The sequence below is a fragment of the Phoca vitulina genome, unplaced genomic scaffold, assembly GCF_004348235.1.
Source record: "Phoca vitulina isolate PV1807 unplaced genomic scaffold, GSC_HSeal_1.0 scaffold11, whole genome shotgun sequence".
NCBI lineage: Eukaryota > Metazoa > Chordata > Mammalia > Carnivora > Phocidae > Phoca > Phoca vitulina.
This window is the reverse complement of record NW_022589714.1, coordinates 48,527,622-48,554,159: the sequence shown is the minus strand read 5'-3', so window position 1 is coordinate 48,554,159 and position 26,538 is coordinate 48,527,622. Positions and strand designations below refer to the sequence as shown.

Below are 26,538 nucleotides of genomic sequence, written 5' to 3'. Positions count from 1 at the left end.
CGAACTGGGGGGTGGGGGGCGGGGTTCAGGGCGGGAAGAGCCAGACTGGTGGCCTGGGTGAAACCTAGACGTGTAAGTGGGAGTGAAGCTCTGGGGCGGGTCTGGAAGCCTGGAGCCGGACCTCGGAGGGTGGTGACTGTCCTCTGGGATTGTCTGGACATGGCTCTCCCACTACCCCCTCTCAATTTGGGGCTGCATCCTAGTTGGGCTGGGCTGGGTCTGGTCTGTTTGGGGAACCCTCGAGCCGGTAGGGCTGGGTGGCAGGTCTAGCAGTGGAGAATTGCGGGGCCTGACCTCAGCGGCCCCTCTACCCCCAGCTCAGCCTCAACAACAAGCAGCTGTCCCAGATGCTCAAGTCCTCAGCGCCTGCCCAGGAGGAGGAGGAGGACCCCCTGGCCTACTATGAGAACCACACGTCCCAGATAGAGGTGGGGCCAGAGGGCAGTAGGGGCGCTGTGAGTGAGGGCCGTGACCCTGGCCCTTGGTGGCGGTGGCCTAGTTGTGACCCCGTGCCTGTGTGCGCCCAGATCGTGCGGCAGGACCGCAGCATGGAGCAGATCGTGTTCCCGGTGCCTGGCATCTGCCAGTTCCTGACAGAGGAGACCAAGCACCGGCTCTTCACCACCACAGAGCAGGATGAGCAGGGCAGCAAAGTGAGCGACTTCTTCGACCAGTCCTCCTTCCTGCACAATGAAATGGAATGGCAGCGCAAGCTCCGCAGTGAGGACCCCAGCGGGGCGGGAGGGCAAGGCCGGGCCTGGAGCTGCTCAGTGATGCCCCTTGGGGACCCCTCCTTACCTGCTGGTAGTTGCCTCACCCCACCCCACCCCTAGGAGGGCTCCAGTGACGTTTTCTGAAGTGGGGCCTGGAGCTTGTGCCAGCGCTGGGGGCCCGTGCGGGGCGGGTGGACAATGTGAACGAGAGGCCCCACTCACACCAGCCTGCCACCACCCTCCTCCCCCAGGCATGCCACTGATCTACTGGTTCTCCCGCCGCATGACCCTGTGGGGCAGTATTTCCTTCAACCTGGCGGTTTTTATCAACATCATCATTGCCTTCTTCTATCCCTACATGGAGGGCGCATCCACAGGTGGGACACAAGGCTGGCAGACTGAAGCCCCGGAGCCCACCATGCCCCCTCCCTGGGTTTGGGCAGAGCTTTGGGGCCAGCCAGGCTCTTCGGGGACCAGAGGCAGAATGGGGAAAAGCACCCCTGCACTGCTCTTTGGGCTCTACACCCCATCCTGGGGAGACACAGATGTGGTCCCGTGGGATAGACAGCATCCTTGACTTCTGGAGACAGTGCATGTCTCTCGCTCTGCCTCTCTCTCTCTCTCTCTCTCTCACGCACAAACATGAGCCAGAGGTCAGATACGGTAGCAGCAGCTGAATAGGGCCTCCTGCCTTAAGCCTAGACAGGCAGGTGTGATGGTGGGGGAGGGGCCCTAACACCAGGTGACCGAGAACTTTATAGGGAAGGTTTCCAGGAGGAGGTGGCTTCTTGGGCTGTGTCGGGGCTGGGGCTGTGGTGGGCTTCGCTGACCAGTGCTCACCCCTGCGCCCTGGCCCCCAGGCGTGCTGGGCTCCCCACTCATCTCCCTGCTCTTCTGGATCCTCATCTGCTTCTCCATCACGGCCCTGTTCACCAAGCGCTACAGCATCCGCCCCCTCATTGTGGCACTCATCCTGCGCTCCATCTACTACCTGGGCATTGGGCCCACACTCAACATCCTGGGTGCCCTCAACGTGAGTGCCGGAGGGGGCCCCCACCCCACCCCTGCGCTCATGGCGCGGTAGGACCTCACACTGGCCGGCCGCCTCTCAGCAGCCACTGCTCTGCCCTATCCCCCTTGTCCCTGTGATGGGGTCAAGCTTGTTAAAGACCCGCGCTCAGGGCTTTTCTGTGCCTCCTCTGTCTCCCCAGACAACCTGGGGCAAGTGGCACTCAGAGCCAGCCAGCCAGGAGGCACTTTGGGGCACCAGCTTCGGGGCTGCTGTGTACATGGTAGTGGGCACTGCCCAGAGGCACTGTCCACACTGTAGACATCAAGGATTTGTATGTTATGACAGTTCCTGACAGCTGGAAATAAAATGTATCTGGAGCAAGGGGCAGGGGGGCAGGTGCCTTTCCCTAACTTACCGAGTCACCGTAAAGGCCCAGGTTGGTCTGTCTGACTCCATCCTCCTTTACCTGTATCTCACCTTCTTCCTGGAGCCATGGACCCCAGGGGCTTTTCCCCATTCTATCCCAGGAACCCAGATACATTTCTGGAAGCATTTTCATTAATGCCGAGCCTGCCAGGCTGAGCAGGAGCAGATCACATCCGCTCCATGGAAGGGCTGACCTCTGAGCTGGGCACTGGGCGGGCAAAGCAGCAGGGAGTGGAGATCCGGCGTGGGTGGTGGGACACTGATCCCCATGCCCTGTACTTGCCCCTAGCTGACCAACAAGATCGTCTTTGTGGTGAGCTTCGTGGGCAACCGAGGCACCTTCATCCGGGGCTATAAGGCCATGGTCATGGACATGGAGTTCCTCTACCATGTGGGCTACATCCTGACTAGTGTCCTGGGCCTCTTTGTCCATGAGCTCTTCTACAGCATTCTGGTGAGCGTGGTGGGGGCTGGGGCTGGCAGGGGTGTGGGGGTGATCGGGGCTTGCCTCAAGCTGCTAGCGGTTCCCAGCACCAGCCTCTGTCCAGTCCTCTTGCTGCTGGGCTTGGAGGGATGGATTTCCAGAGTCCTCCTCTACCTGACCTCAGCCTGACCTTCAGGGCCCTGCTGGCCACTCCTGACCCCCATCTGGCCCATCTCCCCTGGAACCAGACTACCTGGGTTTGCGTCCAGTTTGGACACTACTAGCTCTGTAATTTTGGGCAAGTTTCTTAACTGCCCCATGTCTCCATTTCTGTATCTGTAAAACAAGGATAATTAACAGCACCTACCTTCTAGAAAAATTGTGAGGTTGACATGAGCTTAATACACAAAAATCATGTAGAATGCATCGTGGCAGGTAGCAGGCACACTTTAAGAGTTGGTCATCTTTCTCCCCGCATGTGTGGATTTGCCTGCCCATTCACCCTTTACACCTTCTCCTGGGCCACACTCCCTTCCCTTGGCCTTAGAACTCCGGTTCCTCTGAGCAGCCTCCCCGACAGGCCCACTAGGCTGGTTCCATGTGCCTAACACAGACCCTTCTGGAGGAGCCTGTGGGAAACCACTGGGAGCGGGGCAGCCCTGGGATCCAGTGGTACCTGTGGTCCCTCATGGCCCTGTCCCTGCCCTGCAGCTCTTTGACCTCATCTACCGTGAGGAGACACTGTTCAACGTCATCAAGAGCGTGACTCGCAATGGCCGCTCCATCCTGCTGACCGCCCTGCTGGCCCTCATCCTCGTCTACCTCTTCTCCATTGTTGGCTTCCTCTTCCTCAAGGATGACTTCATCCTTGAGGTCGACCGGCTGCCCGGCAATCACTCTGGAGGTCTGGCGTCCCCTCTCCTTGGGTGAGGGGGTTGCTGAACAGATGACCGGTGTCAGGACCAGGCCCTGGGAGTGCTTATCCACCAGGCTCCCTGCCTCAGTTTCTCCTCTTGGGTTCCGGGGAGGTCTAGCTCACACCAATCTGCCTCCCTTTTCCCTGGCACAGACTGAGGGGGTGGGAGAGCCTTGGTCTTCGTCTCCCTAAGGAGCCTCTTGCTTGCAGACTCTGGCATTCATGTTAAACTCGGTATTTGCTGGGGCTGCCTGTGTGCCAGGCTCAGGGGTGCAGACCCCCCTTCCTGCTCTTCCTGCACAGCCCGGTGGGGGCAAGGGCACGAAGACCCTTCACTTGTAGCCTGGCAGAGTCGGGAGCTCGCAGGATGGGGGAAGGCTTCGTGGGGGATGTGATGCTGGGGACACAACCAGGGGAATGATAAGGCCTGCCATGTCCTTATCCTGGTGACCTCCTCCGTGTCCTCTCTAGCCAGCCCCCTGGGGATGCCACATGGAGCTGCCACATTCGTGGGCACGTGCAGTGGGGACAAGCTGAATTGTGTCTCAGGGGTCTCGGTGCCTGAGGTCCTGGAAGGTGAGGGCAGTGTGTCTCAGGGGCCTGGGGGAGGGGGCGCGGAGGCAGGGGGCTCGGCCTGGGTCTGAGCACACACTCCGCGTGTAGGGAATGAAGAGCTGGAGAGCACGGAGCGGGCCTGTGACACTCTGCTGATGTGCATCGTCACTGTCATGAACCACGGGCTGCGCAACGGTGGCGGCGTGGGTGACATTCTCCGCAAGCCCTCCAAAGACGTGAGCATCGCCTGCCTCTCTCCCCAGCCCTGGCCGAGTCAGCCACTGTGAGGTCCCGCCTGGCACAGCGGCTTGCCCCCCCCCCAGTCTTCAGTGTCGCAAGCCCCGACTTTGCACCCCCTTCCCCTGCTCTCCCACAAGTCAGCGCGCAGTCACGTGGTTGTTGAGTTTCCCACCGCACTCCGCTCGCACATCCCCAACCAGCTCACCGTGAGTTGCTCTAAGGAAAGACTTTGGCAGCCAAGCTTTGTCCAGGCTAGGGAAGGTGTGAGTCAGATGTCGGGCGGATCCCCGGCTACACCGGCTTCATCTGGGAGGCAGAGCCCTCGCCCACAGTAAGGGTGCGCAGGGTGGGGAAGCTGAGGCGGCTCCACGAGGAGGCCTTGGGATTTGACTCAGGCAGCCAGGTGTTCCCAGTAGTCGGTCTGTTCTCAGTCACATGGGGGCGAGGAGCCGCTTCCTGGCCAAAGTGTCCAGAATGTGTGAGGCCCGGCATCCCCAGGGCAGGGCAGAGGAGTGCAGAGCTGGCTGTGCCCCCAACCAAAAGTCAGGGGCAGAGACAAGCCACCACCTGCAGCTTTAGTGCCCCACGCCAAACTCCTCCCACAGGGCTCAGGCCCAGCTGGTGTCCTGAGTCTGCTCTTTTCCTGACCCCCAGTTAGGGCCTGCCCTGCCCAGAGTGAGGCTGGGTCGGCTTTGCCGCCCTCAGGGCCCTAGGAGCCAGACGCCATCCTTCCCCTGTGCTGAGGGCCGGGCCTCCTCAGTCACCACCCTGACCCCTGCCTGAGTCTGGCCTGCCTGGGTGAACTGGGCCCAGCCTCCCTGCCTCACCCCTGCCTTACCCTTGCAGGAGTCTCTCTTCCCAGCCCGTGTGGTTTACGACCTCCTGTTCTTCTTCATTGTCATCATCATCGTGCTGAACCTCATCTTTGGGGTGATCATTGACACCTTTGCCGACCTGCGCAGCGAGAAGCAGAAGAAGGAAGAGATTCTCAAGACCACGTGCTTCATCTGCGGTGAGGCCCCCGTTCCTGCCCCTCAGGGGCCGAGGCGGGGCTGGGGCAGCCGCCCTTTGGCCCTTCCCCGGTCCCCGTGGCCCCTGGGGCTGACGGCTCCATGGCTGTTTGCTCATCCTACACTTGGGGAGAACAGGACCCTGCCTGAGCTTGGGGTAATAGAAGGGAGTGGGAAGAGCCTCAGAAACCATTCCTCCAAACCCTCTCGGTTTACAGGGGAGACCAAACTCTCGGGTCTCCGTCCAGAGCTCTCCCCACTCCCGGTATGAGGTGCTAGTCCCCTCGCCACAGGCTAAGCAGCAGGCAGCACCTGCGGGACAAAACCCTTCTCAGCGATTCCTGCCTCCCCCCGGGCTTGGAAGGCCGGCTGCGGTCCCCGGCCGCCGGTCCCCAGCCGCCGTGGTGGAGGGCTGCAGCTCTGGCAGCCGGGGGCTCCACGGCCAAGGGGCGGGTGCCTTAAATAGAACTGACCTAAATGGGCCGGGGTGGGCTGTCACACGTGCTCACCAGGCCCGTCAGCCTGAGACCAGAGGCCCCCACTGCACCGAGAGGCCGTGTCTGCTTGGCCAGGTGGCCCCACGGTGGCTCTGGGAGGCTGACGGTTTCGTCCTCACCCCCCGCACCCTCAGGTCTGGAGAGAGACAAGTTTGATAACAAGACCGTGTCCTTTGAGGAGCACATCAAGTTCGAACACAACATGTGGAACTACCTGTACTTCATTGTGCTGGTCCGTGTGAAAAACAAGACGGACTACACGGGGCCCGAGAGCTACGTGGCCCAGATGATCAAGGTGTGGCCCTGGGGAGGAGCGGCCGCGGCTGCCGGGGAGGGACAGCTGGGGACAGCTGGGGACACCTGTGGACACCCGTGGAAAGGCCGGCCTCACCGGAGCCTCACCAGCTGCCCGAGCTGCGGAGGGGCCTCTGAGCTCTTCTGCGCGGGCTCTGTTGTCAGGAAAAGCCAAGGACGTGCGTGGTGTCCCTGGGGCCTGTGGGTGCCCGACACTGAGTAATCAGAAGAGCAGGGCAGACGCCGCCCCTGGTGGCTGCTCAGTGGACCATTCGGAGGGAGCCTTGTCCAGCTCGGCAAGAGGAAGGGCAGCTTCCCAAAGCTTTGGATGGTCCAGGCTGAGAGGGGGCCTGGAAAAGCTTGCAACTATCAGACTTAGGAGGAATCAGAGTTAATCTGTCCAATTTCTGTTGTGTAAAGGGAGTGAAAGCAGTGAATAGTAATAAAAAAAAAAAGGTCTTGTAGTGTTTCGGGAAAAGGAAGCCCATCCGTTCCATCAAATGTAGTGCATCTTCAAATTACTGCACAACGGATAAATTGCAGGCTAAAAGGAAAGAGCTATTTAGTGGGGGGGGGAAAGGGGGAGTTCTATTGGTTTCTTAAGTCTATAATTTGAACTGATCTTTGAGTACAGGTTTATCTGTTGGTCTGAGAACTCACAGCTTGAAAAGGAGCTAGAACCCTGGTGGCCCCCTCCCGCCCCCCCCCCCCGCCCCGTCCCGGGGAATGTGGCCTTGCCTCTCAGGCACACGTCAGCTGCCAGCTGCCCTCAGCAGAGCCTCCCCTCCCTCAGCGCGCCGTGTGTCTGACTCGCATCTTCCTGGGGTGCAGGACGTGTGGGGCGGGGCAGAAGGAAGGAAGGAAGGAAGGAAGGAGCTCCAGGGTCTGGTGCAGAGGCCCTCCTCCGCCTCTCGCAGGGTGTCAGGGCAGTAAACAGATGGTGCTGATACCAGTGAGACTTGAGGCCGTCTAATGGAAGTTAGCCTGTCCCAGTGCACGGGCCTCTCGACGCCCCGCCGAGGGTTCACCGCCCGCCCTCTGGCTCCGGGGAGGACCCCAGTCGGTTCAGATGTTCCCTGACACATCCCGGGGAGTAATCTGTCCAGGCTGTGACAGCAGGCTCCCCATCCTTTACTGCTTTTCTAAATGAGGCCTTCCTAGGCTGGGCCCCAGCTTGCTCATCCCGCCGGGGATCTTTTTCAGAACAAGAACCTGGACTGGTTCCCCCGGATGAGGGCCATGTCCCTAGTGAGCAATGAGGGGGAAGGGGAGCAGAATGAGATCCGGATTCTTCAAGACAAGCTCAACTCCACCATGAAGCTGGTGTCCCACCTCACTGCCCAGCTCAACGAGCTCAAGGAGCAGGTGTGTACCCAGGCCTATCCTGGCCCCACCCTTGGGGTCCCGTGCTGGGCAGCTTCGGACCGTCACTGGGAGGTCACAGCCCAGCCTGCCGCGGGGGAGAGGGGGAGGGTGCTGGGGCCTTCACACTCCTTCCTTTCCTTCTTGAGTCTGGGGTGGAAGACAGGTTCTGGAGACACTCTCTCCCCCCATGGAAAGCTAGACTGAGGTTGGCAGCCCCTGTCTGTGAGCCCCCTGAAAGACAGGGCCAAGTGGACCCTTGGTAGAGGTGTGAGGGGTCCTCCCCCTCGCTCACCCCCTCCCCCCTAGCAGCTGCTAGGGAGGCTGCTGAGGGGTTCACTGGTGATAGGGGAGGTCAAGGCATCCTTCCACTTCTCAAGTCCCCCTCTTGCCCAGAGCATCCTCCTCTCCCATCTGTCAGTGGCTAAATGAGGTTAGGCAGCCCCTCTTTTAGGTGGGGTGGTCCCCCAGCTGCACCACATTAGGGGTTTGTGACACACTAATCGAGGACAAGGGTTTGGGGCGGACATCTTCAATGCATCCTGGGGTGGGCCTTGGCCTGCTGCCAGCGCTAAACAGCAGCTGGGCCCATGGGGCAGGGGGCCGGGGGCGGGCACCAGCCCCTCCCCAGTGCCCACGGAGGGAGGGTCCCGGGCGGCCCGACTGGACGTGTGGGCCCCCATTTAATCCTAGATGACAGAGCAGCGGAAACGCAGGCAACGCCTGGGCTTTGTGGATGTCCAGAACTGCATGAGCCGCTGAGGAGAGCCACTGGAGGCCCCGACAGGGGACGGTCATCACGGACAGCTGTGACTGGAAGGCTGCCCCTTCCCGTGGGTCAGGTGGCCCAGCCAGCCCACCAGCCTCTCTAGGCCAAGGGCCCACTCGGCCTCCAGCCCCCACTCTGCCGGACACCCCCGAGCCGTCCCAGGCTCTGGCCAGCACGGCGTGGGGAGCCACAGAGCTGACAGTCCTGCCTAGAGCCATTATCGAGGACTCGGCAAGTCACTGGGACTCAGCTTACCTTAATGCCTTAGAGGAAGAAACGTCATCTTGGAGGACGGTTGCTTTGTCCCTTAAAGCAGTAACTGACATTCCTCGGTGTTCCTCCCTGCCGGTCGTTAGGAGTGGGGTCGCCTCTATTCTAAGCACTACAATTTGGCCTCCCGCCCGCGCCTGGGGGAGGTGCAGTAACGCTGTTGTTACTAGTGATTTTAGTGTTCTGTTATTTAACTTATTCAAGGGTGCCGTGCCCAGCCCTGGCCACGGCTGCACGGCCCGCCCCCTGCCGCCGGGCCTCGGATCTGCTGTGGACAGCACGGAGACCTCATTGTCCAGGCCATCCCTCTGGCTCGGCCCCAGGGAGACTGTGACCCGAGGACGAAGAGCCTTGCTCCTGGGACCTGCCCCTTCCTAGCAGGCCTGCTGACAACAGTCGCTGGCCCAGATGACAGGGCCCGGGTGTGTTCGAGTGGCTGGTTTTTGACTGCTTGTTTTATCTCTTGGTGTAACATTTTACAAATCCTTTGGCCTGAGAACTAATATGTTAATTGCCTTAAATAAATTAATAGAACTCTAGTCCGTGAGAAAGGGATGCTGTTTCCTATGCTCCCCAGGGGCTGTGGGGGTTCCTGTGGGACACAGGCGGGGGACAGAATTCAAGCCTTTGCCCACCAGCCCGGCCTCGCCTCGGGCTCTTGGTAGATGGCCGAGTGCATCCCATCTCACAGCGATGCCTGGACAGAAGTGGTTTGTGTTTTCTTGTATGTATTTCAGCACATACTGAGGGGTCCAGGTACAGATGAGGTGAAGAGCTCACGTTCGCTTCTTCCCCACGAGGGGTGCCATCAGCCCCTGCCCTACCTACCCCTTCTCTCGGCTCTGTGCTTGACAGAAGAAAGCTCAAGTGGGGAACATGAATTTTTACAAAAGAGCTAAGGTTCCAGGGAATAATAAGGTGACCCCGTGTGTGGCCCTGGCCAGGGGGCTTCTGTCCTGTGACCTCCCACACAATCCGCGCAGAGTGCTGAAGCCGACCACAATCCGAGGCCCCGCCTGGCCAAGGCCCGTCCGTAGCTCTACTCTGGCCCTTAAGCCAACCTGGAACACGGGTTTTCTGCAAGGTCAGGGGCAGAGGACCAGGCTCTGTCCTTCTGAGTCAGTGGGAATGAGGGCCAAGCAGTCTCTTCTCATCTCTCCGCCACACCACCTCCTGCTGCTTTCTGTTTGCAACAGGATGCCTTCTTCAATATTTACCGCTATTTTTGGCTCTCCCCCAGGAGCTCCTACAACAAAAGGGAGCCTGAGAATCTTGCCAGGAGCCAGCCAGACCCCCACTGGCAGGTGGGGCCCCTGTGGCTGTGCAGGAAGCACCTTGCCCAGAGGCCCCGTCACCTTCCCTTCCCAGGCCCAGACGGAGACCCGCATTTCCTCTCCTCTGGAGACTTCCCCACCCTGACCGGTGGGCGGGGGGGGACGCTCGATGGCACCCTTTCTCAGGCAGAAGCTTCCTTTAGAGCAGCAAGGGCTTCCTTTTTGTGAAGGTTGGAGGAGATTCCCAAACCGTGAGGATGGGGAAATCAGGGCAGTTTTATTTATGATGGCAATGTACAAGACTCCACTCTTAGGTGCGCGGGCGAGATAAGGACCGAGCCCAGGCCTTCTGCTTCTCCTCGGGATTCCTGGGGGCAAACTTCTCCTGCAGCTTCTTCCACATGCCTTTATTCATTTCCTTAAACTCTTCCAAGGTGTCTGCGAGAGGGGAGGACAATAAATAAATAGACTGAAGTCGGCAATTTGACTATGTAAATTGGCCCCACAGGCTTTTGCCATCCGAGCACACCTTGACTCTTACACAGTGTGGGCCTGAGAGAGGGAAGCGTGGCCCCAACTTCTGATAAGCAAATCAGATGCGCTTGCAGAAAAACTGCTCGCGTGGAGGGAGCACCTGTGCAGCAGGCCCCACGCTCAGCACCCTGTGCCTTACGGCGGTGGGACCTGGGATCCCTACCGATCTCCTCACTGGGAAACAAATGATTTAACCCTGTTAGCCTCAGGTGCCTCATCTGTAAGGTGGAGATCAAAACGCCTGCCTCCAAAGTTGTGGACTAAAGGAAATAATAGAAGAATCTGCTTGGCACCCGGCCGGCACTCAGGAAAAGCCATCTTCATAGCTATGAAGGCAGCAGGGAGCCGGCTGGTGAGAGCCAGTGGGGCCCCTGTTTAAGAACACACGCGCGCACACACGCGCGCACACACACACACACACTCACACCCCACAGGAACCAAACCCAGCTTTCTCAGTCTGGGCACTATTGACATTTTGGGCCAGATAATCCTGGTTGTGAGGATGTTTAGCAGCAACTTGGCTTCTACCCACTAGATGTCAGTAGCAGCCCCCCTACCCGGCTCCTAGCTGTGACATCTAAACATGTCTCCAGACGTTGTCACAGGGCAATGTGGCACCCCCCCTCCCCCCCCCGCATGGAAAACCACCGGTCTAAAGGCTCTCCAGGGCTAGAGTTATATGCTGCCTAATTTTATCTGTATTTTAAATTTAGATTTTCACATAGTATTGTTTAAATTTCATAGCCTAGATTTTCCTTGGTTAACAAAACTTCTAGAGAAAAAGAAGAACTTTTCTGAAAAGGCAACTTCCATTTATTATCAGTGGGATCTTGACTAAATGAGGACACACACTCTACTTCAGCCATGAGCCCAACATCCCACCCTGAAACCTTTCCAGAAGTCTAGGTTTTCTTGTGGGCAAAAAGTGGGATGCTGAGGGGTCCCCGTCCACTTGCAAACCACGAGGCCTCTTTCGGAGTCTCCCATGACCCCAAGCCCAGGGGAACACACTTGGGCCCCAGACCTTGGCCACATATCAGACCCGCCAGGCCCTCAAACACTGTAAGGTGTGTATTCTTGCCTTGTCAGAGGGAACAGTCAGTGAGCTTGTGCCACATAGTCGCAACAAAAATACGAGGCTTATTGTGAAAACAAATTATCAGCAAATTTCCCAGAGCTGAACTCCTGGCCAGAACAAGCTACAGCCACAGGCCAGTTGTGGGGAGTCTTCCAACTCCCCGTGCTTTGCTGCAGTCTGTCACACCGCCCCCCCCCCCCAATTGCAGAGGTGTCCAGGGGCTAACGAAGAGGGTGGAGGCTGGGCCTCTGGAACGTATTTCCATTCTGATTTCAAGTTCAAACTTTGTTTAAACCCCGTGGGGCCCTCAGAGTGACACGGTGCATCAATGCTGGTAACTGCATGGGCCTAGGGACAGGGGAATACATTTATGTACATATTTTTAAAAACTGTTGATAAAGTAATTCTGCCTGGCCAAAATATCGTTACCCCAGTTTTCCAGAGTACTGTAACAAAAATAGGTTCAGAGTTGACATACAATAGCAGGTGACACCACCAGGTTTTAATCTGTTCAGAAGGTAAGAATTCTCTGGAAGGCCAAATCTCCAAAACTTAGTTGCTGAAAGGCTGCCAGAGGGATAGGAAAAAGAAATTTCTAGAGTACCAGAAGGCGAATGTTTCAGGGCCATGCCCTTGCAGAAAGGGTTAGCCTATTTTTGTATACGGTATCCTTGGCAATAAAAATAGTAATTTTCCAGAACTTGCCTACTTCAACCCAGGCTCCCCTTGCCAGGACCCCCAACTCCCCCTTTGATGGCAATGGAGATGGGGAAGTAAGGAGGGGACGGCTGGGCAGGGTATTTCCTTTCCTGTTAAATGAGGTCCATCAACAACTCCCAAACGTGCCTAAGTTAAACCCATATCTAACCCACAAACCATGTCCCCTGGGTCAGATAACACTTCGATGGATATCCCCATACAAGTTTACTGAATGGCTTTTTGTTTTAATTAAAACCCTCATTGTTTATAAAGTCTCCTTAGGACCATAAAAATAAAATTATTTTCCTTCCATCCTGATTTCAACTACTTCCATTTGGCAAATACGTATTCCCCTGTTCCCTGCTGCCCTGAATTTAAAAGCTCTAAAGATGGATTTTCTTTTTTAAAATAATGCCTTTGACCTTCTCCATATTCTATGGCCAAAAAGCATGAGCCCCGAAGCTTCAGAATTTCCTCTGGGCTATTCCACAAGACTTTCCATCAAGCAGAGCAGTGTTACTAGACAATTCCCCTTGTCTGCTCGAACTCAAAGAATCATTTGCAAACTGACCGGAAAGGGCAGCTGGACTGTCAATACCTGTGGACAGGATCAGCTTGTATTCTTCCACGGACAGGCCACTGAAGCTCGTGTCTCTGGGGCGAGGGTACTGGTCACATGGGGCAGAGAGGACAGAGAGGATGGGGAGAGATTAGTTCTGCAGCATAACATCAGAGACCTGATGATCCTGGAGAAGCCTTGCTCTCCCCGCACAGTTCACCAGCGAGGGGGGCTAGAAGAGCAGCGCCACCTAGAGGCCAAAGACTTGGCCTCGCTTGAAGGGACCCAAGAATCCTCCCAAAAAGTAGGCTGTGTGATTCAGGAGGTCTAGGTGTGCCCCCTCTCCCCCATTCTGCATTTCTAACCAGCTCCCAGGTGGATGCCTGCTCAGCTGCTCGGGGACCCTACTTTGAGTTGCGAGGATTTAGAAGAAATCCCTTTTCCCTGTAGGCTAGGCATTTGGCTGTGTATATCTCTGGAGTTACTGAACACATTGTTCAAGCTTGGGGAAAACCACGCTAAACGGAATTTGACAGTAATCACGTCAGGGCTGAGGAAAAGCCCAGCTTTGTCTGACAGGACTTTCCCGAAGCACCTATCTTTATCACCAGAGTGTGGGGAAATGCCAGCTCCATCAGAGTAGATGGGAAAATACGTGTAAGGCCCAAGAGTTGTCAGATACACCCCAACCACACACTGGTCTATAAAACACATGGCTTTTATTCAAAATTATAAATAGCTTTTATTTAGGTGACCTAAAAGCCTCTACCAGGCGCCTTTGTTGGCTTGGTTGAAATTACCGGTTACATTTGAAAGTAGCAAAACCACAGTTCTTTACAAAGCACTGTATAATCAGATTTTCACTCACTCTCATTGGTCATTTCCAGTCCAAGTGCTGGGGATATAAAAAAGACTGGCCCACTCACCTTGTGTTTGTAATAGTTTGAATGGAGTCGTGCTAGGCTCTCATACATCTGATCACAGGCCTCAGGCTCTGCAATCTGAAAAACAAAGAACCCCCCAAGGAAGTAAGCAAACAAGCCCTGTCTCCCACGCCTGTCTGTACCCAGGAAGGACCCCACTTACACAAGGCATTCAAATGAAGCAGCCTGCAGCTTAGCACTAGCCTCTCCACTCCGTGGGAAGCAAACTTGGCCTACAGCTCCAGTTACTAGAAAGCTACTAGAAATCACCTTTCTGTAATGGTTCCACCTCATCAACTCCCCAACCTGCAGAAAAACTCCATCAATCAACTGGCAAACAAACATTTGCTGAGCATCTGTGACTTGTGGACCACCACACCAGCTGCAGTGGAAGCCACCACAATGAAACTATAGTATCAGAAGGGTGAACCTCATGGAGGTGTGGGCTGCAAGAAACCGGGGGGCGGGGGGATTCCTGTGCTCAGCATACGGCACAAGTGAGCCTAAGCTGGGTGCTGAAGGATGTGCAGGAGCTGGGGAGCAGAAGGGAGAGTGGAGAGGCCTTCCCGGTGGGGGGATGGTGCGAGCCGGAGGAGGCATGGATGCGGTCTATGTTTCAGACCAGACCAGTCTGGCCGAGGGCCTGAATATGAAGGGAAGAGCCTGGGTGGGAGAAAGAACAAGAACTTTTTTAGTTAAACCTTCAATATGAAATGTATTAAATACTATTTTATGAAAAGCAAAAAATAAATTGGCTGAGCTTTCATCTGTGGTGAGCCGTTACAATTTCACAAGGAAAGAAACATGAAGAAGACAGTGGTTTAAGATGAGATGGTTGACTTGGGGAGAATCCAGAGAGAGAGTCCAATTAGGTCCTGCTAGAAAGGACAGGGCCTGAACACTGAAGTCTTGCGAATAGAGGGGGGCGGGAATCAAGACATACCCTGGTGTCCTTGCTGGAAACTGCGGGAAAGTTGGACACGTGCAGATGGGAGGTGGTTTGTCCCCATTCATCCCTCTTTTTAGTTATACCTTCCTTCTGCCCTTGCTATCATTTATCTACGGTTCCTTGCGTGATTCTGCCAAGAATTCTGAAAGCTCTCCAGAAAAAAAAACTTTCTTTTATGTTTTCCCCAGAATTCAAACGATGGATTTTTCCAACTTAAATCCTTTCTCGAAGAAGGCAAAGCATAAATAAATCAGTAGTTAAGTGTCTTAATAAGGCAGCTCTGCTTCTGCCTCTGCGCATGTCAAATAAGGTCCCCACTTCACAGCCAACAAAAAAAAGATGACCCGCCATGTAGTTTTACTTGATCTGTCCCTGGGTTCAGGCCACTCATCACGAGAATGCTCAGGTAGCCACATCAGAAGAGAGAGGATTCTGGGCTGAGGAGGTAGCCAGTGTTCGCTGAATAATAATCAAAGGCATTACTTGGGTGGACTGGCACTGAGGGCTGAACAGAAAGAAGGGATGGAAAAATGTTAAGACCAGGACTGGGTTCTGACCCCTGTAGGGCAGCATCCTGGGGGCGGGTGGGGAAGTCCAGCTGGAACCGAATTCTGCAGCATGCGCTTTGGAGGAAAGCATTTCCAACATTATGGCTTCAGCGGAGCATGCATAACCACGAGCCAACATGGAAGGTAGGAGAACAGAGGGTAAGAGACACAAAAGGAAACAGAGAATAACACCAGCACCAAGTTTTAAATATTACGTTGATTATCAAAAGAAAATCGTGCATTTCATCTTTTGCTTCATTCTTGTGTGGATGGGTTCACTTACAAATTTAAAAATCACGCACCAAGGGGTGAGGGGCGCCAGAGTGGCTCAGTTGGTGAAGAATCTGCCTTGAGCTCAGGTCATGATCCCGGGGTCCTGGGATCAAGCTCCCATTGGGCTTCCTGCTCAGTGGGGAGCCTGCTTCTCCCTCTGCCCCTTCCCCTACTTGTTCTCTCTCTGTCTCTCACATAAATAAATAAAATCCTTTTTAAAAAAAGTCACGCACCAAGAATGTGCAGTGTTCTCGGCCCTGTGTATGAACAGGTGTCCGTGGCTGTGGAGAGCGGTGGAGTCACACTGCCTGGCTCGGAATCTTGGCTCCTTCACTTATCAGACACGGGATGCTGGGCAAATCATGCAATCTCCCCCTGTCCCCCACACTTTAGAAAAAATTTGCCACATTTGCTTTATCACTCTCTCTATATATACATATTTTCCTTCTGATCCATTTGAGAGTAAGTTGGAGCATGATGCTCCTTCATGCCTTAATATTTCAGTATGTTTCCTAAGAACAAGGGCATTCTCTTACATAACCATGGTTCAGTGATCAAATTCAGGACACCTGACATTGATGCAACACTTTTATCTAGTTCATCATCCATATTCCAATTCTGTCAATTGTCTCAGTTATAATCCTTACATTGAAAAAAAAAATTCTTTTGGCCTGGGATCACTTATGGCATTTATCTGTCGTGTAGCTTTCTCCTTTCAGCTGGGACAGTTCCCTGGCCTTTCTTTGTCTTTCAAGCACTGACATTTTTGAAGCGAACCCGCCAACTTAACCTTTCTTTTAAAAGAAAAGATAATAATAGTCCCTATTTCTGAGGGCGGTGTGAGGAAAAATGAGGTAATGCCGGGATTGCTCTGAAGTTGGGGCCTGGAACACTGATCAATGTGAGTGATTCACTTTTCTTAGTATTATTGGTAGTGAACAGTTGTAGCAGGAAACGCAGGCCTCCACCTCACAAACTACAAGGGGAAAGAGCAGAGCGTTCAGGACAACCCCCGAGATAGGTAATCCTGGCGACAGGACAATGAGGGCTGCTGTGGACCCTGCCAGGGGAGACCAGCCGGCCGGAGGGCCATGGCTGAGGACGAGCAGCGGCTACCAGAAGGAAGTGGGAGCCCTCCAGGCACAGGGCCAGCTAAAGCACATGCCCGGCGGAGAGGCAGCGAGCGAGGGCATTCTGAGTGGATCAGTGTTGCCCGTGTGACTGCCGGGGTGTGGCTAGGGATGGAAGTATTGAAGGCGGGCAGGATCGCCCCACCTGACCACGCCACGGGCTCTGACACTGTTGGCTCCCAGCGGCCACCAGGCACCCCACGGTCAGCTCGGTGGGGATGAGACACCAACCCCTGGTCTCCGCCCAGTGAGCACTCATCTGTGGCACCGCTTCGCCTGATGGCCGCTCATCTGGACCTTCCCCTCCTCCCACCATCCGACCACCTTCCCAACCGAGCCCTTAGCAAAGGCGTTCACACCTGGCAAGGCGTTCATGCCCTCCTCACAGCTCTCCTGGGCTCCCACCGCTGCTGCAGGCCACCGACAACAGCGCTTCCTGATCAAACCCCCAATCTGACCTGGTCCTCGCCCTTGGAAATCTTGCCCACGCGAGTTCCCCTCCTGCTTCTCCTCCAACTTCTCTAATGGTGAGAATTTGCCACGGGGCTACTCAGCCACCTCCTACTATACCCTCGAGGGGGTGAGCAGGTGTCCTCTTCCTTCCTGTCTTTTCCCGTCTCTGCAGGGGCAGCAGGGCAGAGGAGGGGCACAGAAGGAGGTCGGGGTCACCCTTGCAGAGCAAGGAGGGCAAAGAGCATAGGGTCTGAATGCACCCTTGCAGAGCAGAGGAGGGCAAAGAGCATAGGGTCTGAATGCAAAAACAATGGGATCATCCGAGCTCCCTCAACCTCTTAAAATTCCTTCAGTATTAACGACACAGCCTCCTAGATATTTTACATAATGCCCGGTGCTCCACTAACAATCCGAGAAGGAACCAAACACCTAACAAGAGCCAATCCCCCAAAAATGAACTTGTCACCCAACTTCTTATTTGAGGCCAGAAGGTGTGTGTATGAGGCTGTAAGAGCAGCTCGGAGGAGGTGATGAGAAGCAGGCATGCCACCTTCTAGCCAGTTGTGACTGCCGAAGGGCAGAAGCAGTCACGGCCAATTCTGGGTCCGGGGCACATCCAACCCAAGCTCCGCAAGGAAAAAAGTCTTACTTACCACTTAAAAGGATTATCAATAGAAATATCTGTCTGATTCCAGAAGCCTTGCCACACTCCTATATCCTACACTTTATTCACAGACTCCAGCAAAAATGTGTCTGAATTTGGAAATATACAGTTTTCCTGATGAAATGTACGGTGCACTTTTAGAAATATTCTTACATACAAGCTTTAAATTACCTGATTTTGCATTCACACCTAATGAGATTACGGACATTTTAGGACTAACAGCAGCTCTGGGTTTGAAAAAGGCAGCAGTGGGACATTATGAAAAATTCAGCTCTGCTCCCTAAATGTGAATAAAATAGATGTTCAACTGACATAGTGTCCTCTATGGCTCTATTTTTGCTCCTTTTGCATTTCCCCTGCTCAGTCGTCAGTAAATTTCTCTTTACCATATTAAACTTTTATACATACAAATCTACATCAGTGCCGCAGGCACTGATTTCGATTTTCAAAATTGAATTTGGGGTGGTGACTGCAATTGGTACACACAGTGGCCCTGATTCTAGTCACACAAAGGGACACAAAGGGACGCATAAGCACTTTTGGGAAAGGGTGTTGCAAATTGCTTTGCTAATTAAGGTAGAGCTGGATTCGGTCCAGGAGGATCTATGAAAAAAGGTTTTCATGGCTTGGTAATGAACTTCTGAAATGAGTTCATTCCGTTACGGGAGCCTGTTCCCTTCAATTCTACTGCAAATCTATTTCTTGAGCACCTACTACGCAGAGTGCTCTGCGAGCGGGCTGTGAGGGGACATAAAGACCCAGCCTCGGCCTTGCAGAAACTGGTAAGCAAGCCGAGGAGACAAGACAGGCGCGCATTAAAAATCAAACATGGCCCCGGGGCAGCGTGTAACTGAGTGCCAGATTACAGGAAATCAGGGGTGGGAGCGGGTCACCAGGCCTGGCTGACGGGGCAGGTGTGGCAGGGGTCTTGGGTTTCACTGCAGTGACAGTTCACAGAGAGGGGGAGCCAGAGTCCCGCACTGAGGAGTTCAGCGGCAAGGAGCTGGGCCTGGGTGGAATGGGGATCAGAGGAGTAGCTGGGAGGATGCATGAAAAAGCAGGGGACAAGGATGTTTTAGGCAAAGCAGGGTCTTAAGCTGAGCCGAGGAGTGCTTCAAGGGCCTGGGAAGGCAGCGAATCTTGGCAAGCCTGTGTGTCTGCGGGGTGGTGTCCACAGTGCACTAGATTCTCAAAGGTTAAGAACCACTTACATTGTGGCCAATTTGGGAGGCAATGAGAGGCCAGGGCACGTGCTGCGGTGCGGTGAGAGGCAAAACAGGCTGGCACCAAGGATCGGAGGGCAGCGAAGCCCTCACACACCTGCCTGCCACTCATCCAGGAGGCAATAGGCAGACGCACAGGGCTCCGAGTAAAGTGGAGACCCACCGAAAGTGGTCCGTAATTTATCCCTTCTAGCAGGATGAGCACCTCTATCTTTAACCAAGCACAGAAAGCTGCCATCCCATGGTCTAAACACTACCTTAATTCGTTCTAGGTCTGCCTGGAACTGGGAGATGAGAAAAAAGATGGAGACGCCTACATTCCCTCTCAGAGATGATTCTCCTCTTAACTCCTGTTTTGCAGTAGGTTCACTATTATAGCTAAAAATAGCATAATCTGTCCTTAGGCCATGCCTCAGAAACTGGCCTTCTAGGAGCCCGCATATGGGGGTGGGCACCGCTGAGGTGGTGTCCCCGCAATCAGCACAGGCCAGGCAGTGTGGCTCCCTGCCACAGTGAGGAAGGCCAAAGACCGGGGCTCCGCCAGATGACCGAGACAACAGAATTATATACAACCTTTACATTCTCCCCTGAGAACTGGAAATATCATTTACATTACTGCAAACCCAAGATGCAGTTCAACTTTTTTCAAACAAGGCTGATAGGATTTAAACCCAGGTATAATGCAAGAACTCACTGGTGGGTGAGCCCCTTCCTGGGCGGCCGCGTTTCCAGGCTGTTCCTCAGAGCTGTGCCCATGCTAGATTAGTAGGTGCTGGTGTGCAGTCAGGGATCTTTCAGGAAGCTGCTTGTGCACCTAGAGAACTCATTAGAAGGACTGGCCCCTTTCCCTGTACTTGAGTCAACAATTAGAGTTGTTTTGCCACCTTCCCCCACATTGTGATTCTTTTATTAAGCTCTTGGTGCTGCAGGAGATGTGTTTTCTTGAAGAAACTGTATTCAGAGGGGGCAAAACCCATAACCATTAACTTTCAAAAAACTGCACAAAAGGATAGAGGGTGTAAGAGGTGGTAAGTGTGCTCCTGCTTCCCACCATCACCTCCCTCTTGGTGGGTTCTGGGTGGACCATGAGACTCCCCAGAGGGCAATCTGAAGTGGAATTAATGGAGGCGGAGGTTTCTGTACTCTGCCTTCAAGTCTGAATGCCTGATTTGCTTTCTAGTGAGTCCGGCCCTTCTGCACTGGTATCCCACCTGAGGGTCATCTTTCTTCCGATCTGTACTAGGGGGTCATGGCTGGGGCAAAGAAAAGCAGGTGGGTAAAGACACATTTACTTCTTTGGCAAAACTGTCACTCGTTTGAGCAGGGCATGAGGGAAAAGGGGTGGCTTGATGTTCATGGAACAAGAGGTCTTTTTAGCAAGAAAGAACGTGGGAGAAATGGCAGCTGAGGAAAGATGAGGCCCGAAGGAGGCAACGCCAGATCAGGACCAGGACAGCTGGGCCTGTTGCTTACTTGTCTTGCCACTGACTCCCCAGGGGACCCCAAGTAAGTTGTTTTAGGTTTCTGTTTCTTCATCTGTAAAATGGGAATAAGTGATGGCTACCTTCCTCAGCTGCGCTAAGGACTAAACTAAATGAGAGTATGCATGCAAAAGCACGCTGGAGCATGTGTTCAGTGTTATTGTTAAGATCCAGGGGGTCAAGACGCCAAGAAGACTGCCTGCCTCCCTCCTCTACAGGAACAAGGAGGCTGTGGAGCAGAACTGCCTCTCCGTCTAGTCTGGTCTTTCTGGCAACTGGCATAACCAAGGGGGAGCTCCCCACCCATCACCCAACTGGGTCTAATGCTCGCTGTCTGCTGCCGGCTTAATGAAGAGTCTACCGGAACCACCTTTCTTCCTCAAGGTTTATAAATGATCCAGGGTGTCAGTGGGAGTGACTCACAGTGCTGTTCTCAATTCTAGCAAGGGGCTGCTCCCTCTAAAAATTATCACCAAGATTTACTAAGCCCAGGGGCATTCTCAGGTGCCATCAGGATGAGGCACCATGACAGTGGTCCTGAGTAATGTGCTTGCTGCCACTGTGATATACCGGTTCACTCTACCAGGGATGCATTCATCAGCGGCTCCAGAACCATCATCAGAGCCATGACTTGCATCTAAAACCATGACTCAAATCTGTGTGGGCCTTCGACTGATTAGAACTATCTCCCCAGGTGATGACAAAGGATGACAACTCCAAAAGAGAAAGCTATACCCTCCTTTTCTGAGTCCTCTTACACTAAGTCAAGTAGGCGAATGTCACACTCTCTCACCTCCCCAAGGCTCCAGCCTCTGTCAGCCTCCTTGCTGGCTGCTTTCACCATCTGAATTTCAGTAGAGTAAAATGCACGTCTGTCTACCCCACTGTTAAGTTTCTTGACAGTAAGGACAAGGCTATGTCCCTCTTCTGGAGTTCCTAAGGTTCCCCCCACACTGCAAGCTCTCAAATTCTCACCACTCAGGACACAGAAATATTCCTTCTCACTCTTCGCTACTTCTCTCCACCTACTTCTGCCACACCTGCAACTGTATTCAAATGATTTTTGTCTCATGAGTCATAACCGATCATTTAATCGCTTCATCCAGACATTTACTGGTTGTCCTTTATGTGCCAAGAACTATGCTAGACACTGGGGGGAGAAAATAAATGGCACCCTCTCTATTCTCAGGAGGCTCACACTAAAAATATGTAGGGAGCAGAGCCCTAGAAGAGTCTATGGAGTCTGTAGAGTTGGGACTAGATACAATTCCTGCCTTCGAGATCTTGGTATGCTGGACCAGTGAAGACCACTGTAAAAGGTGCGTACGTGTAGTGCCCCACCCCCCTGCATCCCCCAAGCCCCGAGCCAGACACTTCATCCATGCTCTCCACCCCATCTGAAATCTGGTTTCCATGATACCCCTGGGCATGTTCTTGCTCCATTAGGTGGGCTGGCTTGGCTCTTTGTTGGGCTAAGTTGCAAAAAAAAATGTTCCTGCTCTGACAGGTCATGGCCAAGTACGGCAAAAGTCATTTCTTCAGGTTGTGTGTTTATGTATCACATTTCCTATCTCTGACCTCTTGCCTGAGTCCCAGGCTCAAATATCTCACTGCCTACTTGACATTTCCACTTGGAGGTAAGTCCACTTGGCATCTCAAATTTAACATGTCTAACACTGAACTCAAGATGTTCTTCCCACACCCCACCTGCTCCTCATCTAGTCTTTCCCATCTCAGTAAACGGCACCTCCTCCCACCTAGTTGCTCAGGCCAAAAAAATCTAGGTGTTCTCATTGGTTTCTTTTTCCCTTTACGTCACATCCACTATATTAGCAAGTCCCGTTGAAGCAACCTTCACAGTGCAACCCGAATCTAGCCACTCCGTCTCCTGTGCTGCCTCCCTCATCCAAACCACCATTATTTCTTGCCAGAGTAGCCTTTTCTCCAGCCTCCTTGTTCCTATCCTCGCCCCCTATAATCCATTCACCACATGCAATCAGAATGATCTTTTAAAACAAATAAATTGGGGGCGCCTGGGTGGCTCAGTCGTTAAGCGTCTGCCTTTGGCTCAGGTCATGATCCCAGGGTCCTGGGATCGAGGCCCGTGCCGGGCTCCCCTCTCAGCAAAAGCCTGCTTCTCCCTCTCCCACTCTCCCTGCTTGTGTTCCCTCTCTCACTGTGTCTCTCTTGCTCTGTCAAATAAATAAATAAAATCAAAGTAAATAAATGAAACAAATAAATTAGGTCATGTCAGTCTTCACAAATTCCCCAATGGCTTCTCGCTGGCCTTATGATAAAATCCAACTCCCAACCAGAGCCTGTAAGACCCTACTGCACCTGGCTCTTGTCCTCCTCTGACCTCAACTCTTAGCAAACTCCATCTCACTCACTCCCCTTCAGCCGCTCTGGCTTCCTTTCTGTTCCACAACACGCCAATCTGTTTCCTGCCTAGGACCTTTGCCTGGAATGCCCTTCCCACCAAGTATACAGTCAGCTCATCTTCTTCCCTTATGTCTCATCTATGTGTCACCTCCTGAGCCAGGCTTTCTCAGAACTAGTATTACCCTTTTATCATGCTACTATTTTACATCCAGCACAGGACTGATCTGGACTATCTTACATACGTCTACTTGCTTACTGTGTCCCAGACGAGAATGTAAACTTTAACTTCAGGTGGACAGGACCTCCTCTAATTCACTGCTGTCTCCCCAGCACCTAGCACAGTTCCCACCCAGCACATGGTGGGTGCTCAATGAATATGTGCTGTGTATGAATGAGTCCCAGAGCCGCCCTAGCACCAACCTGGAGAGCAAGAACGTAGGTCTACTACTCACACAGGGGCAGGGGTTGAGGTCCCAAACCTGCTGCACGGGCTTACAGCGGCCCAGGTAGCAAAGGCTTTGCTGGGGCCCTGCAGAGGTCCTTGAGGTTCAGCTCAGTCACTGCAAGGTAACAGCACCGTGTCAGGGAAGCTATAAGCCTGCGACTGTCACCATCTACGACTGCTGTGCGTCTCAACCCCGGCTGCACCTAGAATCATCTGGTGAAAGTTACAAAATACCGAGGCCAAGGCCCCAACCCCAGAGGTTCTGATTCAATAAGGCTGAATGGTTCCGGACATCTAGATTTTTTCAAAAAGTTTCTTCAGTAATTCCAAAGTGCAGCCAGAGAGCACTAAATAGAAGGCGGGGTCGTCGTTCTCTGAAGTGCCGGGAAGGGTGGGGGTACAGGAGGGTCCGCGCGCACGTGCGGCCGGGGAGGGAAGGCTTGCGCATGCGTGGACCCCACTGCTCGCCCGCTCGTGGGCCCCACCCGTGCCTCGTCCTTTCCGCCCCTCGCCCCAACCGCCACCCCGCTGCAGGCGGACCCCACAATCCGGTCACCTGGGTGTTCTCTCCCTCCCGAAAGGCCTGTGCCACCCGCTGCCGCAGGTAAGAGCCCAAGTCCCGGCCCCGTTTGGTCTCGTCCACTGGCCATTCCTCACACAGCTTAAGGAAACGCCGGTAGCGGCTGGCCGCCATTTTGGGCCCCGTTTGTCCCCGCCCTTGAGGGAGGAGTCGGCGCGACAGGTGGCGCTTGCGCACTTAGGCTCTCCGGCTTCCCGGGGAGGTGGGGTGGGAGGGAGGAATGAGCGTGCGCGAATTCGCGGGCGGCCCGGCGCTCTCCAGATAGGGGCGCTGCTCTCCTGTCTCTGCGAGCGGGTTTAATTCAGTGTCCTCCTCCTGGACCGGGCCCAGCTCCCAGGGGCCAGTTAGACGCGGAGTACTCCAGGGACAGGTTTACTTCTCTTTTTTCGATGACTGCACAAGCTCCAGACTAACAGACTTCCTCGGAGACCTCTGCTAATTTGCATAAACGAATACATTTGCACGTAAATTCAGGTGGTTATTCGATGAAGATGTGTATGAATTTAATCACATAGCACGCGCGCAGGTTGTTCGCCTCCCCTTCTCTCCTTTCACAGCCCCTGTACTTGCCACTACCACTTGGTAGTGCTCTTTAGCTCTTGTTCCTCTCTCCCCATCCCCTGTTAGTATCCCTTCAGAGCTCCCCTCCCCACATGGGGCACGTGTCCCTGGGAGGCACAGATTTCCCAGCTTGAGCAAAGTCAGCTGGGTTGATTCAGCCTGGGAAACTTGTTTTACCAAGTCTTTTCTTATACATCTCCAGCTGCAGCATCATGTGGACTGTCATCATTTTTCTTTTCAAGATACCCCCACCAGTTTCCTTAAGAAATCCTCAGCCTGGCTTTGCTGAGCCGGGCTCTGTCTTCACGGTCCTGCATTTAGCCAGGACCATCCCATGCATACAACACTCAGCTTCCCCCAAACCTCTTCCTTCTCACCCGCCTGCTTTGTAAAGGTAAATCCGGGAGACTGTTGCCTTCAAGGAGTAGACGGTTGAGTAGTGGATACACCAACCCGAACACAAGTTCAAAGTGACAGGGGCTTTAATTGAAATGTTAGAGAATACTGGGGAGTTTGGAGAAAGAAATACTACTTCTAGCTGTTCAGGGGAATAAGGGGAGAAAGATCAGAGATGGCTTCTGAAGGAGATGGCATTTGGGCTGGACCTTGAAGGATGGATAGGATTTGGGTAAGTGGGAACGAAAGGTTCCTGAGCCGCAAGAGCCAGGCCTGGGGCAGGAATGGGAGAGAGAAGAGGAGGGAGGGGTTTAATCTGAGGAAAGATCAATGGGTGGTTTTAACAAGGATCAGCTTTGAACTGTTCTGAAGGCCTTAAGAGTAAAGATCTATTGAATGAGAACCTCTGGGGACCTGGGGTGTGCGGTGTCCACTTGAGGTAAGTGAGCACGGAGTGCCTACCTGAGGTTAGGAGAGCTCAGGAGGAGTGGAAAATGAGGCTTTCAGGGGCACCCCCATCTTGTTCCCAGTCCAGCAGTACTTCCCAGCTCTATCCTCTTCATCAGCTGTATTTATAGCCACATAGTTTTGATGGCTGCCATGAGGCCTAAAGGTCAAGGATTGTTATCTGTTTACTGTCAAGTTCCAGGCGCCTAGGGCTGTGCTGGGTGCCTAGAGGCCTTGTCATTCTGCCTGAGGCCTGACCACAGCTCTGGCTTTGACGAACACCTGGCTGGCTGACAGTGTTCCTAGGACGCAGGGACTGAGGTCCCTCTGTCTTCAGTGAGAGGAAGAGTAGCATGAGGTGGCAGCAAATGGTTTTCACCCCACTTGAGGCACAAGTGGAGTGAGAGGTTGAGAAGAACAACTAGACATCCAGAGAACTCAAACCAGTGTCTCCTAAGGCTCTCCCTTCCCCAGCACAACGTCTTCTAGGTGGGTTGTGGTTGTCCCTTGTTCAGGCTGCCTTGCCCACCTCTCTTACCGCCACTGGAGGCTTGTTTGGTTTGGTGGTTCAGTAGTGAGGCCTTGGAGTCTTACAGACCTGGGTTGTAATATGGGCTTGCTCATTCATTCATTCAGGACTATCTATGTAATTTGTGGAGGCCTAGAACAAGGTGAAATAGAAAGTTCCTTGTTCAAATATTAAGAATTTCAAGACAGGGGCACCTGGATGGCTCGGTTGGTCGGTTAAGCATCTGCCTTCAGCTCAGGTCATGATCTCGGCGTCCTGGGATAGCGCCCCACGTCGGGTTCCCTAATCAGTGGGGAGTCTGCTTCTCCCTCTCCGTCTGCCCTCCCCCTGACTCGTGCTTGCTCGAGTGCTCTCTCTTTCTCAAATAAAATCTTAAAAAAAAAAAAAAAAGGAATTTCAAGACAGTAACAGCAGAGCATTAAACCAAGTATGGGGCTCTTTGGAGTGCAGGGCTCTGTGTGACCTCAGAGGTCACACACCCACGAAGCAGCCCTGAGCTCCTTCCCGGTGGTGGACAGGACAGGTGAGGGCCCTGATCCTGTGGGTTTTACATTTAATTGAGTGGAGACGGACAACAACTGAATAGACATATGATGATGATAATAATAGTGCTTTATATGTATTAAGTCATATAGTAAGTGAACAAGATAATTTCAGATATAGTAAGTGCTGGGGAGAGATTCAAGGCAGTGTGCTGGGTCCACAGCGATTGGGGCAGGGGTGGGTCTGGGTGGTCTAGAGGAGGCCTGTGTATGAGAGCGACCTGAGTCACAAGGGGCAAGAGTGGCTTCCTGGCAGAGGGACCGCCAGAAGTCTTCAGAGCAGCCTACCCTGGGTGGGTTATTTAATCTCTCTGAGCTTCAGTTCTTCATCTTAAAATGGGAATTCTAATGATAAAGTAACACCTGACTGACTATTTGCT

General features: G+C 53.7%; 2 protein-coding genes across 2 annotated transcripts in view; one reads left to right on the top strand and one right to left on the bottom strand.

The window, feature by feature from the left end:
- ITPR3 (inositol 1,4,5-trisphosphate receptor type 3) overlaps window positions 1–9,919 on the top strand; it is a 68,031-nt gene extending 58,112 nt beyond the window's left edge. Inside the window, exons 47-58 of the mRNA XM_032410009.1 lie at window positions 318–428; window positions 528–720; window positions 965–1,090; window positions 1,574–1,746; window positions 2,441–2,605; window positions 3,287–3,479; window positions 3,963–4,067; window positions 4,155–4,282; window positions 5,133–5,298; window positions 5,928–6,088; window positions 7,291–7,452; window positions 8,143–9,919. Of these exons, the coding sequence (XP_032265900.1) occupies window positions 318–428; window positions 528–720; window positions 965–1,090; window positions 1,574–1,746; window positions 2,441–2,605; window positions 3,287–3,479; window positions 3,963–4,067; window positions 4,155–4,282; window positions 5,133–5,298; window positions 5,928–6,088; window positions 7,291–7,452; window positions 8,143–8,211 (1,752 nt within the window). The 3' untranslated portion in view covers window positions 8,212–9,919. The remainder of the gene's footprint in view (window positions 1–317; window positions 429–527; window positions 721–964; window positions 1,091–1,573; window positions 1,747–2,440; window positions 2,606–3,286; window positions 3,480–3,962; window positions 4,068–4,154; window positions 4,283–5,132; window positions 5,299–5,927; window positions 6,089–7,290; window positions 7,453–8,142) is intronic.
- Window positions 9,920–10,018: 99 nt separating this feature from the next.
- On the bottom strand, window positions 10,019–23,832 carry LOC116635684 (ubiquinol-cytochrome-c reductase complex assembly factor 2). Its single transcript, XM_032410008.1, has 4 exons — window positions 23,660–23,832; window positions 13,559–13,633; window positions 12,672–12,741; window positions 10,019–10,200 (listed from the first exon to the last, which is right to left on the bottom strand). The coding sequence occupies exons 1-4, from the start codon at window positions 23,795–23,797 to the stop codon at window positions 10,073–10,075; spliced, it is 411 nt and encodes a 136-aa protein (XP_032265899.1). The 5' UTR covers window positions 23,798–23,832; the 3' UTR covers window positions 10,019–10,072.
- Between the last annotated feature and the right edge of the window lie 2,706 nt (window positions 23,833–26,538).

What these genes read in the sequence shown, in the direction of transcription:
- LOC116635684 (XM_032410008.1), bottom strand. Translation starts at nt 23,797, where the DNA reads ATGGCGGCCAGCCGCTACCGGCGTTTCCTTAAGCTGTGTGAGGAATGG. An exon ending in CAAACTATTACAAACACAAG is followed by an intron (nt 12,742 to 13,558) that starts GTGAGTGGGCCA and finishes CCATGTGACCAG; the next exon opens with TACCCTCGCCCCAGAGACAC. An exon ending in CAAGCTGATCCTGTCCACAG is followed by an intron (nt 10,201 to 12,671) that starts GTATTGACAGTC and finishes CCCCTCTCGCAG; the next exon opens with ACACCTTGGAAGAGTTTAAG.